Genomic DNA, 17,009 nt, shown 5'->3' with positions numbered 1-17,009 from the left:
AAACCTAGCATCCCAGTCAGAACCATTGTAAATTCAGAAATTTCAGCCTCCTGTCAGTGTGCAAAACACCTACTAAATTTACTGGTTGAAAACTACAAATTACATGACCATACTGTAAAAGCATCACATACTTAATTCATGTTTGTCGTGTTACTGGCAGTTGTGCACTGACTATGTGTCTTTATTGTTAAAAGTTTATTGTAATTAAATACTTTTAAGTATGTCATTATTTTAAGTAATTCCAGTGTCAATCATCAGTAACCCAATAAAACATTAAGAAAAATATGGAATGATTTGTGGCTAAATGCTATGTTAAAGGTTCATGCATTTGCGATCTCATCAAAGTTGCTGGCTTCTAAAGTGTAGGTTTTGGACTAGATTCCTAGTGACCACATCAAATTTGTTTATGGTGGTAAGATCTGGGACAATGTTAACTAAGCATTGTGAGTCCAAAATGAGATGTTACATGGTTATGTTATGTTAACCGGGGACCTAGAAACGATGGAGAGGCTCCGTCCCCGCCGTAGATGCAGTGGTTCGCAACCTCACGATGACTACCGCAGTCCACTTTACCCCTCCGCCGCCCCAAACCGAACCCAGGGTTATTGTGCAGTTTTGCCCCCAGTCCCCCCCTCCCCCTCCCCTCCCCCCGTCTGGGAATGTCTCGCACCAGACAAGTGTAACCTCTATGTTTTCGAGGTAGATTAATGGTGGTGTACGCGTACGTGGAGAACTTGTTTGCGCAGCAATCGCCGACATAGTGTAGCTGAGGCGGAATAAGGGGAACCAGCCCACATTTGCCGAGGCAGATGGAAAACTGCCTAAAACCCATCCACACACTGGCCGGCTCACCAAACCTTGACACAAATCCGCCGGGCGGAATCGTGTCGGGGTCCAGGCGCTCCTTCCCGCCCGAAAGCCGTGCATTCGGCCGCACGGCCAACCAGGCGGACTTGTAGTTACATGGTTACTTCATCAAAGAAAATTGACACCCAACCACTCAAAGTGGCAACAAACTGAAAGCAGCGAACAACATGACTTCATAACCAGAACTCTTGGAAAAAAGAGGAAATGATAAATTAGAGCAGTTGTTATTTTGTGGTGTACCATCAGAAAATTATTGAATTTCGGTACCTTTTATGGTAACTGGTGAACTCTTTGGGAAAATAGTATTAGTGCATTGTTAAAGTTTAATGCTAACCTTGCACATTTGCATCTGCTAAGGAAATTCAAGCAGTAAAATGAAACATTTGAAACAATATTGAAATATATTGTCAGCATGGGGATATTTAGCATTTATGATACAAATGTCAGTAGTGTACAAATACTTCAGTGCATGTATGTATTTCCAAATTATCTTTATATCCTTGTGAAACTTCATGATTGCTTCAGGCTTTCAAAAGAATTGTGCTCTGTTTAAAACAATTGTATGATGTGTATGCTTTAAAAGACGCAGTTTTGTATCTTGTGATTAAAATTCAGTGAATATCTATTTCCTTCCAGACTACTGGAGCACCCATGTTTGTGGATGCACGTTTGATGTTGAACTTGCTGCTTGAACCTGTGAAACACATCAAGTACGTATAGTTACTCTCATGGAAGTATAATTTTCTGTAATCAGCACACACACATTTTAGTGCCATTAATTATTAAATAATAGGTAACAATGATTTTATTTATAGATTTGATGTAAATATCTATTAAATGTAGCAAAAGACATTCAGAATCTGAATTCAGTGCATCATTTTTAATAATCTACTATGTTGCTTGTAACAACTACAGTGAAAAATATCTCTACAACCTACCCTGACTGTAAACAGTTACATCATTCTTCATATATTTGAAGGCTAGTAACAATACAAGCTATAGAGTATTTCCTTTGACCACTGACTGTTATAAAACAAGTACTCTAACTGCTTAATATTGAATGATAGCAGTTGAAATTAAGTCATTGAAGTTGAATCTGTTTTACATACTTTGAATATTTTCAACAACATGCACAAATTTATTTCAAACTGCAGTCTTTTATTTTGTACAAAGTTTTTTTATGAACAATGAACCATACTTAGTCCAGTATTTGTAATTAGTTCACTTTTACATTTAGATGGTTTTGACTGTAGAACTACCCAGCATAGCTTGATGATCATTCACATGCAAATAAATTCTTGGGAGTGGCCAACAGTGGATTGACTTGCAGCACTCACCTCGATTGCTTATTGTTGACTACAGTGTATGTGGAAATTGTAAAGAAGTAACAAAGTAAGCAAGTGAAAATTTATGAAACAATGGAAACTCCATGTTGGATTATCAACAATGTAAGAGAAAGATAGATTGATACCCACCATAAAGAGAAGACATTAAGTTACAGACAGGCTCAAATAAAAGCCACTAAAAAATTAGCTTTCAGCCACAGCCTTCGTCAGAAGGTGGCATGCGCCGACACACACACACACGCACACACACACACACACACACACACACACACACACACACACACACAGATACTGTGTGCATTATATATAGATTCACACAAGCAAGCACACATCACACACATGACCGCCATCTCCGGCAGCTCAAACCAGAATGCAACTGTCACCTAGAATCGAAACAGCAATCTGGAGGGGGCAAGGAAGGGAAAGTCATACCAGTATGGGTGGGGGGTGGGGGGGGGAGAAGAGTGCTATCTGGTGGAGTGTGCTGCAACAAGGCTGCCAATAGGTGCAGCATTGGGAGGCTGTGGGGCAGGGATGGGGGTAGAAATGGAGCAAAATAGTAGAGGAGCAGGGAAACTTGGGCAGGTGTGTTGACAGAAGGTGGCACACAGAGGGTGGGAAACGATAATGAGGAGGTGGTGGTGGGAACTGTTCATTGGAGGGTGCAAGGATGGTATGTTACTGCAGGTTGAGGCTGGCATAATTTTGGAAGTGGAGAATATGTGGTAACGATAGTTCCCATCTGAGTGTTTCAGAAAAACTGGTGGTGGAAGGAAAGTTCTAGGTGGCTTGGGTACTGAAGCAGCCATTGAAATCAAGCGTGTTATATTGAGGTGCGTGTTGTCCCACAGGATGGTCTAACTCACTGATGGCCACAGTTTTACGGAGGCTGTTGATGCTGGTGGACAGCTGGTTGGTAGTTGTACCAAAATAAAAACCTGTGCATTGATTGCAGCAGAGCTGGTAAATGACATAACTGCTTTTACTGGTGGCCCAGCCTCTGATGGGCTATGATAAGTCTGTAACAGGACAGGACTAGGAGTGCTAGGTGGGTGGGCTGGTGTTGCATCTGGATGTTTCACAGGGATATGATCCTTGTGGTAAGGGGTTGGGACTGGGAGTAGCATAGGAATGTAGTTGGTTGTTGTGGAGGTGGTGACAGAAGACTACTTTAGGAGGGGTGTGAAGGATCTGTGGCGGGATGTCCCTCATTTCATGGCATGATGATAGGTAATCAAAGCTCTGGTGAAGAATGTAGTGTAATTGTTCCAGTCCAAGATAGTATTGTGTGACAAAAGAGGCCCTCGCTTGTGGCTGGTTCTTGGGGGTGGTGGGAGGATTGCATCAGCATACTGGACAAGGGACTTCTTGTCACTGAAGATACATCGTCCCTGGGTGGCCAGCCTGTAAGGGAGTGATTTTTTGGTGGGAAAGGGATGACACTGTTGAAATGTAGGTGCTGTTGGTGGTTGGTGGGTGTAATGTGGATAGAGATGTGGATGGAGGCATCAGAGAGGTGGTGGTCAACGTCCAGGAAGGTAGCATGCTGGGTCGAGGAGAACTAGATGAAGCGAGTGAGACAAAAGGTGTTGAGGTTGTGAAGGAATTAGGATAAGGTGTCTGGTTCTGAGTCAAAATCATTAAGGTGTCATCAATGAACCTGAACCAAGTAGGGGTATGGTTTGTTTGGAGGCAAGGGAGGTCTCCTCTAGATGGCCCGTAAACAGGTGATTTTCGGGAGCATGTAGGCGGGTGTGCCGGGTGTCCTAGGGGTGAGGAAGGCAGTGGATTCAAGGGACAGGTTCTGGGAAGGGCCTAAGTCTCTAAGGAGGGATTGTAGGTTACTTTGTACTTTGGGTATAGGATCACTCTGGCAGAGTTTATAGGTGGAAGAGTCAGGTGTCAGAGGCCTTCCACCAGGTGATTCATGACAGCGGTGGAAGCTTTGTCTGCTGGTAGGATAATTAGGTCAGAATTTGTGTTGAGATTGTGTATGGCTGTCCTTTCTTCAGCTGAAAGGTTTGTTGCTCTGAGTAAAGGAACTGGGGAAGGTTGCTGAGGCAAAGTCGGATGTATGGAATTCCTGTAAGGTGACCTGCAGGTGGTTGAGTGGGACGAGGGAAGGGTCGCAGTTGGATGGTGTTATGAACTGGGAGAGTCAGGGTTCAGTGTTAGACTTAGGTTGGAGGGATTTATTTGGGGCAAAGAAGAGTTACCATTGCAGGGATTGAGAAGAGGTGAGTAGGTGTTTGACAAATCCAGCATGGTTAAATTGGGTGTAGGGCCAAAGATGCAATCGTAAGAAAGGATTGAAACTTTTGTGGGCTGGGAGTTTCAGTGGAATGAGTAAGAACCACAACTGTAAAACCCATAAAAGTTTTAACCCTATCCAAATGCCTCACCTTTAGCCCTACACTTGATTTATCCATGCTGGACTTGTCAAAGACCTACTCTCATTCTCCCAATCCCTGCAATGATAACACTTCTTTGCCACCATCCTTCCAACAAAAGCCAACGTAATACCAACACTGAAACCTGCCTCTTCCAGTTCATACCACCATCCAATTGTGAACCTCTCCCCATTACTCCCCCTCCTCCCCCTTTCCTCCTATTTAAGCATCTGCTGGTCACTTTCCAGGAATTTCGTACCTCCTCGCCATCCTTCTACAGGTGCCATCCTCAGAACACCAACCTTTCAGCAGAGAAAGGACAGGCATAGACAACCTTCAAACAAATTCTGAACAAATCATCCACCACTGTCATTCTGAATCACAGTTACTGTCTTGTGGATGGGCTCTGCCACTTATCAGACACGTCCACCTAATAAACTCTGACAGAGTAATCCCATACCACAAGTCCAACATAACTTTCAACCCCTGCTTAAAGCTTAGGCCCTTCCCAGAATCTGTGCACCCACCTTCTATATGCTCCCCAAAATCCACAAACCCAACTGTCCGGTCACCTCATTGTAGCTAGTTATTGTGTCCCCACTGAGCCGGCCAGAGTGGCCGAGCAGTTCTAGGTGCTACAATGTGGAACCGCGCAACCGCTACGGTCACAGGTTCGAATCCTGCCTTGGGTATGGCTGTGTGTGGCGTCCTTAGGTTAGTTAGGTTTAAGTAGTTCTAAGTTCTAGGGGACTGATGACCACAGCAGTTAAGTCCCACAGTGCTCAGAGTCATTTGAACCATATTTGTCCCCACTGAAAGAATTTCAGCCCTCATTGACCAACACCTATCAGTTGCCCATAATCTAGAGTCCCACATCGAAGATACCAACCATCTCCTTCACAGACTCTCCACCATCCCCAGCCCTTTACATCATGGGTCCGTACTTGTCACTGTTGATGCCATCTTCCTATACATCAACATCCCTCATGCTCATGGGCTTACTGCTATTGGACACTACCTTTCCCAATGTCCTTCAGACTCCAAACCCACATCATTCCTCATAGACTAGTAATTTACCCTAAGTCACAACTCCTTTGAATGGGAGGTTACAAACAAATGTGCAGAAGAGCCATGGGCACCTGCATGGCACTCACGTATGCCGAGCTGTTTATGGGCCATCTAGAGGAAGCCTTCCTAGCCTCCAAAAATGCTAAATCCTTAGTCTGGTTCAGGTTCATTGGTGATAATTTAATGATCTGCACTCGGGGCCAGGACACCCTATTTTCATTCCGTCACTGCCTCGACACCTTCTCTCCCATACACTTCATCTGGTCCTTCTCAGCCTAGTGTGCCACCTTCCTGGACATTGACCTCCTCCTGTTTGATTGCTCCATTCACACCTCTGTCCACATTAGACCCACCAAGCACTAACAGTACCTTGATTTAGACAGCTATCATCCCTTCCTCACGAGAATATCCCTCCCACGCGTTCTGACCACCTGGGGACAAGGTCTCTTCAGTGACAAGAACTCCTTAGGCCAGTATGCTGAGGGTCTCACCAAGTCCTTGACAGGCAGGCACTATCCACCAAACCTAATCCGCAAACATATGTTCCATGCTATTAGTCTTGACACCCCACCCCCTCCCCTATTCTCCAACTACTCCCAAGAACAAGCCACAAAATACCAGTACCACCTCGGACTGGTACAACTGAACCACATCCTTCACCAGGGCTTTGATTTTCTATCTTTATGCCATGAAACTAGGGATGTCCTACCAAAGATCTCCCTCCCTAAAGTGCTGTTCTGTCACGTACTGTATCTCCACAACATCCTAGTCCATTCCTATGCCACTTCCAGTCCTAACGCCTTGCCACACGGGCCATATCTGTGTGAAAGACCCAGCCCAGTCACCCACCCAGCTTTCTTAGTCCCATCCTGTCCCGTCCGAGGCTTATCTTAGCCCATTAGAGGCCAGACCACCTGTAAAAGCAGCTATGTTATGTACTAGCTCTGCTGCGATCATTGCACAACTTTTTATATTGGTACGACTACTGACCACCTGTGCATCAGAATGAACGCCCACCTCCAAACTGTTTCAAAAAGCACAGTGGACCTCCCTATGACACAACATGCAGCTGAACATAACATGCTCGTTTTCAATGACTGCTTCACTACGTGAGCCATCTGGATCTTCCCTTCCCCCACGAGCTTTTCTGAACAATTCAGATGGGAGATATCCATACAGTGTATTCTCTGCTTCCGAAATTATCCCAGCCGTAACCTACAGTGACATACTGCCCCAACTCTCCACCTAACATTTTCCATCTCCTCTCTGTTCTCGTCTCTCGCCCTCTTTTTCTGCCACCGTCTGACAGTGCACCCGCTTATCATTCCGACCTCCTACTTTTCTGCTCCCCGTTTCTCTCCTTCCCTCCCATTTGTGTACTGCACATCAACACCCGACAACAAGGTAGGTGATGCTTCCACAATTGTAGTTTGCTGATTGATATATCAGACTTTGCATAGCATGACATCACCATAACTGATTCGTTGCGCTATTGCACATGCATTTGGATACAACTATCTGTTTTGTTGTTCACTTTGGTGTGAGAATTGTTTTTAGTCCTTGAGGTTTTTTCTTTTTCTGTTAGTTTTTCAAGTTCATCTTTTACATATGGCTCAATATACACACAAAATTCACCTAAACATTTTGATATATCAGTGCATATTACAATGGCTTACATCTAAGGCTGACACTCCTCCAGTATCAAACGTAGAAAATTCTTATATACTAAAACGTTACAAAATTCCTTTTTCAATTACAGTTGCTGGTTAGTATACTTTGTTAGCTCAAAAAAAAAAAAAAAAAAAAAAAACCTAACCTTTGTGCATAAATACAAGTAACTTACTTACATTCCATTACATCATGTTGCTGTTGAAGTTGTTATTGTCTTCAGTCCTGAGACTAGTTTGATGCAGCTCTCCATGCAAGTTTCATCATCTCCCAGTACGTACTACATCCTTCTGAATCTGCTTAGTGTATTCATCTCTTGGTCTCCCTCTATGATTTTTACCCTCCACGCTGCCCTCCAATACTAAATTGGTGATCCCTTGATGCCACGGAACATGTCCTACTAACCGATTCCTATTTCTAGACAAGTTGTGCCACAAACTCCTCTTCTCCTCAATCCTATTCAGTACCTCCTCATTAGTTACGTGATCTACCCATCTAATCTTCAGCATTCTTCTGTAGCACCACATTTCGAAAGCTTCTCTTCTCTTCTTGTCCAATCAATTTATCGTCCATGTTTCATTTCCATACATGGCTATACTCCATACAAATACTTTCAGAAACGACTTCCTGACATTTCAATCGATACTCGATGTTAACAAATTTCTCTTCTTCAGAAATGCTTTCCTTGCCATTGCCAGTCTACATTTTATATCCTCTCTACTTCGACCATCATCAGTTATTTTACTTCCTAAATAGCAAAACTCCTTTACTACTTTAAGTGTCTCATTTCCTAATCTAATTCCCTCAGCATCACCCGATTTAATTTGACTACATTCCATTATACTCATTTTGCTTTTGTTGGTGTTCATCTTATATCCTCATTTCAAGACACTATCCATTCCGTTCAACTGCTCTTCCAAGTCCTTTGCTGTCTCTGACAGAATTACAATGTCATCGGCGAACCTCAACGTTTTTATTTCTTCTCCGTGGATTTTAATACCTTTTCCGAATTTTTCTTTTGTTTCCTTTACTGCTTGCTAAATATACAGATTGAATAACATCGGGGACAGGCTACAACCCTGTCCCACTCTCTTCCCAACCACTGCTTCCCTTTCATGTCCCTCAACTCTTATAACTGCTATCTGGTTTCTATACAAATTGTAAATAGCCTTTCGCTCCCTGTATTTTACCCCTGCCACCTTTAGAATTTGAAAGAGAGTATTCCAGTCAACATTGTCAAAAGCTTTCTCCAAGTCTACAAATGCTAGAAATGTAGGTTTGCCTTTTCTTAATCTAGCTTCTAAAGTAAATCTTAGGGTCAGTATTGCCTCACGTGTTCCAACATTTCTACGGAATCCAAACTGATCTTCCCCGAGGTCGGCTTCTACCAGTTTTTCCATTCATCTGTAAAGAATTTGCATTAGTATTTTGCAACTGTGACTTATTAAACTGATAGTTCGGTAATTTTTACATCTGTCAACACCTGCTTTCTTTGGGATTGGAATTATTATATTCTTCTTGAAGTCCGAGGATATTTCGCCTGTCTCATACATTTTGCTCACCAGATGGTAGAGTTTTGTCAGGACTAGCTCTCCCAAGGCTGTCAGTAGTTCTAATGGAATGTTATCTACCCCCAGGGCCTTGTTTCGACTTAAATCTTTCAATGCTCTATCAAACTCTTCACACAGTATCGTATCTACCATTTCATCTTCATCCTCTTCCATTTCTATAACATTGCCCTCAAGTGCATCGCCCTTGTATACACACTCTATATACTTCTTCCACCTTTCTGCTTTCCCTTCTTTTCTTAGAATCAGGTTTGCATCTGAGCTCTTGATGTTCACACAAATGGTTCTCTTTTCTCCAAAGGTTTCTTTAATTTTCCTGTAGGCAGTATCTATCGTAGCCCTAGTGAGATAACCCTCTACATCCTTACATTTGTCCTGTAGCCATCCCTGCTTAGCCATTTTGCACTTCCTGTCGATCTTGTTTTTGAGATGTTTGTACTCCTTTTTGCCTACTTCATTTACTGCATTTTTATATTTTCTCCTTTCGTCAGTTAAATTCAATATTTCATCTGTCACCCAAGGTTTTCTACTAGCCCTTGTCTTTTTACCTATTTGATCCTCTGCTGCCTTCACTACTTCATCATCCCCCCCCCCCCCCCCTCCCCTGCGGTGGTTCGGTGGTAAGAATAGGCCCGCGGTATTCCTGCCTGTCGTAAGAGGCGACTAAAAGGAGTCTCCCAAGTTTCGGCCTTATATGAAGGTCCCCACTTGGGTTTGACTTGCCATTTTCAAAATTTCCGTTGTTAGTGCGTGCCATTTGGGGAAGGACGCCTTACGTGGTGTTTTTCTATTGGTCCATCGTGCACCTCCATCTTGCATGCTATCTATTGTCGTGTGGAGGGATTTACACCCCATGTCTTCTGGGTTGCCTCCTCGTCTTGTGCGCAGTCCCCTTCTTAGCGCCCATGACAACTGTGGACCCTTTCAACACCTAAAATCCAGCACGGTAGCCAGTCCGTTGTGGTGGGGTCGTCATGTACCCTCTTGGTGGTAGCCGCCTGACCACGCAGGGATCGCACTACAGATGCCAGAGCTGTTTCCTCCCCATGCATGCCAAGGAGTATGTGCCCATCTTGTCTGGGGCACGGGGACTCCGGGCAATGGGATATCGGCCAGGTACCCGTTGCTTTGGCTGGGTGGCGCCCTTGGGGAGAGCCCTCGTTCGGAGTAGGTGGCATCTGGGCGGATGTGGCGCAATGAAGCGCAATAAATCTCACCAAGCTGGTGGTCGCACTGCCACCAGCGTCTCTAAGCGAGGTAGAATTGAATTCGATGCTGCACAATATGATCCTCAGTCGTTCCCCTCGTTGGCTGCGCCATGGGAGGGACGCAGATCTAGTGCCAAGCAGGAGCCTTATGTACCACAATACCTTGTCTGCAGCAGGACTGATGGTGACTTCTTTCTTTCGACAAAGCCTATGTTTTTTGTGGAACACCTGGAGGATAAGTTTGGGGAAGTGGCGGGGTTGTCTAAAATGAGGAATGGGTCCATCCTCATCAAGACGTCCTCCCCAGCCCAGTCACGGGCGTTGCTCTTGTGTGATAAGCTGGGAGACGTCCCTGTTACCGTCACTTCCCACAGTAGCTTAAATATGGTCCAGGGGATTATTTACCATCGCGACCTCTTGTTACAGTCCGATGACGAGCTGAGAGCTGACTTGGAACGACGTGGTGTGCATTTTGTCCGTTGTGTGCACAGAGGACCCAAGACCAACAGGGTGGCCACCGGTGCCTTTATCTTGGCCTTCAAGGGTGCTGTATTGCTTGTGAAGGTCAAGGTAATGTTTTACCGTTGTGACGTCAAGCCATACGTCCCTCCCCCGATGCGGTGCTTCCAGTGCTGGAAGTTTGGGCATATGTCCTCCCGTTGCCCATCCAGCGCCACATGTTGAGATTGCGGACGCCCCTCTCATCCCGATTCTCCATGTGCGCCTCCCCCTGTCTGTGTCAACTGTGGGGAACACCACTCTCCATGCTCGCCGGACTGCCCCGTTCTTCATAAGGAGTGGAAGATTATGGAATTTAAGACCCTGGACCGGCTTACTTATCGCGAGGCAAAACTGAAATTTGAAAGGTTGCATCCTGCCCCTCTTCAAACTTCTTATGCTGCAGCCACGTTATCGTCGCCTTCGCGGGCGGCAGTTGTCGTCTCCTCTGTGCCGCCTTCAGTGGGCCCTCAGGCCCGTACATCTCTGTCTGCCCCCCTCGTGTCTGGGGGCAAGCGTTCATCTGTTGCCCCCTTAGCAGGTGGGGGCAAACCCCCTTCTGTCACTCCCCCCCCCCCCCCCCCCCCTCCACATGCTTCGGGAGTGACATCTGCTCCAAAACCAGGAGGCTCGATCCCTCCCCCTCCTCCTCCCCCTCCTCCTCCTCCTCCTCCTCCTCCTCCTCCTCCTCCTCCTTCTCCGCCGGCGTCGTCTCTGTCGGCTCCTCTCTCGCGGAAGGGGTCCCTCGGGGCCCTCCCTTCTTCCGTTTCTTCTGCTACCCCGCCGGATGTCAGCCACAGCCAGTGGCTGAAGGTTCCTCCACCTGCTGGTCGTAGGGCTTCTGCGTCCTCGTCAGCCTCCGACGCTCCTTCAGAGAAACTCTCCCAGCCCTCTAAGCCAAAGGACAGACGCGAGAAGAAAGGACGGAACGTGTCCAAGAAGAAGGACGCTCCGGCAGTTTCAGTACCGCCTGCTGTCAATAGTTCTGGCTCTGGGGATGCGGTGGAGATCCTCGCCTCTGCCACGGATCTCGCCCTCACGGAACCCTCGGGGGCCTCTCCTATGGACACAGCTGACTCTCGCCCAGTGGCGGCCGTTGACTCTGCGGCACCGTCTGCCTCTTAGTTGCCTTCACGCCCTCCCAGTCCCTTCCTGCTTCCATTCTCCAGTGGAATTGCGGCGGTTATTTCCGCCATCTGCCTGAGCTCCGGATGCTTTTCCCCTGTTCTCTGCATTGCTCTTCAGGAAACTTGGATTCCCGCAATGCGGACCCCTGCCCTTCGCAGTTATCGGGGATACTATATGAACCGCACTGACTGTCAACAAGCTTCAGGTGGAGTTTGCCTCTTTGTTCACCATTCTGTCTGTAGCTCGCCAGTACCCCTTCTGACGCCTTTAGAGGCAGTCGCTGTCAGGATTGAGCTCTCGCCGGCTATTACTGTTTGCTCTGTTTACGTTCCTCCGTATGGGCAGCTCCCCCGACATGTCTTGGCTGCACTGCTGGCTCAACTCCCGCCGCCATTGCTGCTTCTGGGCGATTTCAATGCCCACAACCCTCTATGGGGTGGGACTGTCTCCGATGACCGCGGTCGCGCTGTGGAGCATGTGTTGGCTCAGCTCGACCTTAGCCTCTTGAACACCGGTGCTCCCACGCATTTCAGTGTGGCCCATGGCCCGTTCTCGGCCATCGATCTCTCTCTTTGCAGCCCCGGACTTGTCCCATCCCTTCACTGGAGAGTGCATCCTGCCCTGTGTGGTAGTGACCATTTTCCCATCTATTTGTCAATGCCCCAGTGTCATTCTTCTGGGCGCCTGCCCCGCTGGGCTCTCAACAGGGCTGACTGGCCAGCTTTTACTTCTGCTGCCACCATTGCTTCTCTCCCACAGGGTGACATTGACGAGGTGGGCCGTGTCTTGACCTCGTCAATTATTTCTGCGGCCGAGACTGCCATCCCTCGCTCATCAGGACTCCCTCGGAGGAAGTCTGTCCCCTGGTGGTCGCCGGAGATTGCTGAGGCTATTCGCGACCGTAGGCGGGCTCTCCAGCGTCATAAGCGGCACCCGTCTCTGGAGACCCTCATCGCCTTTAAGAAGCTCCGTGCCTTGGCCCGTCGTCTTATTGCACGGCGTAAGCAGGAATGCTGGGAGAGGTACATTTCATCCTTGGGCTCCCGTGTCTCCCCGTCGTGTGTGGTCCCGCATCCGGCGGATTTATGGATACCAGACCCCTATGGGTGTCCCTGGAATCTCCCTGGACGGCGCTGTCTGCACGGATGCTGCCACCATTGCTGACCACCTTGCCACGCACTTTGCTACGAGCTCTGCGACTGCAACTTACCCTCCTGCCTTTCGCTCTCTAAAGGAGCGCGCTGAGCGGACGCCGTTATCATTCCACACACGTAGTTCTGAAAAATACAATGCTCCTTTCAGCGAGAGGGAATTCCTCGCTGCCCTCGCCGTTTGCCCTGATACAGCGCCAGGACCGGACTGCATCCACGCGCAGATGCTCAAGCATCTCTCCGGGGACTGCCAGAGACACATCCTCACCATCTTTAACCGCATTTGGAGCGAGGGCGTGTTCCCGTCGCAGTGGCGAGAGGGTGTTATCATCCCCATCTTGAAGCCCGGTGCGGACCCTCTGGCGGTGGACAGCTATCGTCCCATTACCTTCACCAACTTTTTGTGCAAATTGCTCGAACGTATGGTGGGGCAGCGTTTGTGTTGGGTCCTTGAGTCGCGCGGTCTCCTCGCTCCATCCCAGGGCCGGTCTGCTGCGGACAATTTGGTGCGCCTGGAATCTGCTATCCGTACGGCCTTTTGCCGCCATCAGCATCTCGTTGCTGTATTTTTTGATCTGCGGAAGGCATATGACACAACATGGAGGCATCACATCCTTGCTACGTTGCGCGAGTGGGGTCTTCGTGGTCAGCTCCCAGCTTTTCTTCAAAACTTTTTATTGCGCCGCTCTTTCCGGGTGCAAGTCGGTGCCGCCTCTAGTTCATCTTATATACAGGAAAATGGGGTCCCGCAGGGCTCGGTGTTGAGCGTTTCCTTATTTATAGTGGCCATTAATGGTCTGGCTACAGCCGTGGGGTCGTCGGTGTCTCCTTCTTTGTATGCCGACGACTTCTGCATCTCATTCAGCTCAACGACTATAGGAGTCGCCGAACGCAGGCTGCAAGCAGCCATTCGCAAGGCGGCATCATGGGCTCTGACTCATGGATTTCAGTTCTCTGCGGCCAAGACTCGAGTTATGCACTTCTGCAGGCTTCGGACGGTCCACCCTCATCCGGAACTTTGTCTCGACGGTCACCTACTTGAAGTGGTGGACACTAGCCGCTTCTTAGGACTCGTCTTTGATGCCCGGCTCACATGGGTTCCTCATATTACTCAGCTGAAGCAAAAGTGCCGGCGGCACCTCAACGCCCTCCGCTGCCTGAGCCATGCGTCTTGGGGTGCAGATCGCAGCACGCTGTTGCGATTGTACAGAGCCCTTGTGCAGTCCAGGCTTGATTATGGGAGCCTGGCCTATGGGTCTGCATCGCCCTCAGTGTTGACGTTGTTGGACCCCATACACCACTGTGGGGTTCGGCTTGCAACTGGCACTTACCGCACGAGCCCCGTGGATAGTCTGCTGGTGGAGGCCGGGGTTCCCCCGCTGCGGATTCGCCGCCACCGACTGCTCCCCGACTATGCTGTCCAAGTGCATTGCTCACCGGGCCATCCCAATCATCGCCTGCTTTTCCCTGCCAGGGTTCTCCCTCTGCCCGACCGGCGACCTAGGTCTGGGCTTTCCACTGCTGTCCGCGTCCAGTCCCTGCTGTCGGAACTGGGGTCGTTCCCTCTTCTGCCGCCCTTCCGGGCCTGTGCACCCACGCCTCCCTGGTGTATGACCCGTCCGTCCGTCCGCCTGGACTTGGCACGGGAACCCAAGGACTCGATTCCGCATGTGGCCCTCCGTCACCATTTTCTTGCGCTTGTTGCCTCATTTTCAGGCTGTGAGCCTGTCTACACTGATGGTTCCCTGGTGGATGGTCGTCCTGCCTACGCTTTTGCTCACGCTGCCCATGTTGAACAGCGCTCCTTGCCGGCTGGCTGCAATATTTTTACTGCAGAGCTGGTGGCCATATTGCGCGCTCTTGAGCATATGCGTTACTGCTCAGGTACGTCCATCGTCATCTGCAGTGACTCCCTGAGCAGCCTCCAGGCTATCGACCGCTGCTATACCTCTTCTCCTCTGGTATCCTTTATTCAGGAGTCTGTTTTTGCCATTACCCGCTCTGGTCGTTCGGTGGTCTTTGTTTGGACGCCAGGTCACTTTGGCATCCCGGGGAATGAACGTGTCGACAGGCTGGCCAAAGGGGCGGTCGACGCCCCCACTTTGGCGATCGGCCTCCCGGCTCGTGATTTGCAGATGGCGTTGCGCCGTAAGGTGCTTCAGATATGGCGTGACGAGTGGTGTAGCCTGACTTTTCCGAATAAACTGCGGGCTGTTAAGGAGACGACCGATGTGTGGCGGTCCTCCCTGCGGGCTTCTCGCAGGGACTCTGTCATCCTGTGTCGGCTCCGCATCGGCCATACCTACCTGACGCACGGACATCTTTTGCGTCAGGAGGATCACCCCCTGTGTCAGTGTGGGTCCCGGTTGACAGTCGCCCACATTTTGTTGGAGTGTCCCCGCCTGCGCACCCTCCGGCAGACTTTTAATCTCCCGGGCACATTGCCTTTGGTTTTATGCGACGATGCCTCCATGGCTGACGACGTTTTAAATTTTATCCTTGGTAGTCCTTTTTATGGTTCCATTTGGGGGGACCTCTCCCTTTCCCTTTCTGTGCATCTTGTCCTAGCGTGTCTCATTGGTTGCAGATTTTAATGTGTGTATTCGGATGGTTGATTCTTTCCCAATTTTTGTTTCCATGGTCAGTCAACCAGTCTCCGGCACTCTTCTTTTCTTCCGTTTCTTTCTGTCCAGTGTTCGTCTGTACTCTTCTTGTCTCTAGTGTTCGCTGTCACATTGGTGTTCTTTCAGTGACTGGGGGGAGGGGTGTCTCCTCCCCCATTGGGGTTTTACCTGTTCCGTAAATTTTGTTTCGCCGGTTTTTGGAATGGGGGACTGATGACCTTAGCTGTTTAGTCCCCCTTAAACATCCCAACAACAACAACAACTACTACTTCATCCCTCAAATCTATCCACTCTTCTTCTGCTGTATTTCTTTCCCCCATTCTTGTAATTTGTTCCCTTATGCTCTCCCTGAAACTCTGTACAACATCTGGTTCTTTTAGTTTATCCAGGTCCCATCTCCTTAAATTCCCATCTTTTTGCAGTTCCTTTAGTTTTAATCTACAGTTCCATGACCAATTGATTGTGGTCTGAGTCCACACCTGCCCCTGGAAATGTCTTACAATTTAAAACCTGGTTTCTAAATCTGTCTTACCATTATATTATCTATCTTAAACCTGTCAGTATCTCCAGGCTTCTTCCATGTATACAACCTTATTTTATGTTTCTTGAACCAAGTATTAGCTATGATTAAGTTATGCTCTGTGCAAAATTCCACCAGACGGCTTCCTCTTTCATTTCTTAGCCCCAGTCCACATTCACCTACTATGTTTCCTTTTCTCCCTTTTCCTACACTCGAATTCCAGTCACCCATGACTAATTTTCGTCTCCCTTCACTATCTGAATAATTTCTTTTATCTCATCATACATTTCTTCAATTTCTTCGTCATACGCAGAGCTATTTGGGATATGGACTTATACTACTGTCGTAGGCGTGGGCTTCGTGTCTATCTTGGCCACAACAGTGGGTTCACTGTGCTGTTTGTAGTAGCTTACCTGCATTCCTGTTGTTTTATTCATTATTAAACCTACTCCTGCATTACCCCTATTTGACTTTGTATTTATAATTCTGTATTCACCTGACAAAAAGTCTTGTTCCTCCTGCCAGGGAACTTCACTAATTCCCACTATATCTAACTTCAACCTATTGATTTCCCTTTTTAAATTTTCTAACCTACCTGCCCGATTAAGGGATCTGACATTACACGCTCCGATGCGTAAAACGCCTGTTTCCTTTCTCCTGGTGACGACGTCCTCCTGAGTAGCCCCGCGCGGAGATCAGAATGGGGGATTTTTTTTACCTCCGGAATATTTTACCCAAGAGGACGCCATCATCATTTATCCATACAGTAAAGCTCCATTCCCCCGGGAAAAATTACGGCCGTAGTTTCCCCTTGCTTTCAGCCGTTCGCAGTACCAGTACAGCAAGGCCATTTTGGTTAGTGTTGCAAGGCCAGATCAGTCAATCATCCAGACTGTTGCCCCTGCAGCTACTGAAAAGGCTTCTGCACCCCTTCAGGAACCATAGCTTTGTGTGACCTCTCAACAGACACATC

General features: G+C 48.0%; 1 protein-coding gene across 3 annotated transcripts in view; it reads left to right on the top strand.

Annotated features, from left to right (window-relative positions):
• LOC126278084 (protein croquemort-like) overlaps positions 1 to 17,009 on the top strand; it is a 220,623-nt gene that overhangs the window by 192,129 nt on the left and 11,485 nt on the right. For all 3 annotated transcript variants that reach the window (XM_049977927.1, XM_049977928.1, XM_049977926.1), the window contains one exon: positions 1,504 to 1,577. In XM_049977927.1, coding sequence (XP_049833884.1) covers positions 1,504 to 1,577 — 74 coding nt within the window. The remainder of the gene's footprint in view (positions 1 to 1,503; positions 1,578 to 17,009) is intronic.

This window comes from Schistocerca gregaria, chromosome 6, assembly GCF_023897955.1.
Source record: "Schistocerca gregaria isolate iqSchGreg1 chromosome 6, iqSchGreg1.2, whole genome shotgun sequence".
NCBI lineage: Eukaryota > Metazoa > Arthropoda > Insecta > Orthoptera > Acrididae > Schistocerca > Schistocerca gregaria.
Note: the sequence above shows the minus strand (reverse complement) of the source record. Positions and strands in the feature narration are given on the sequence as shown.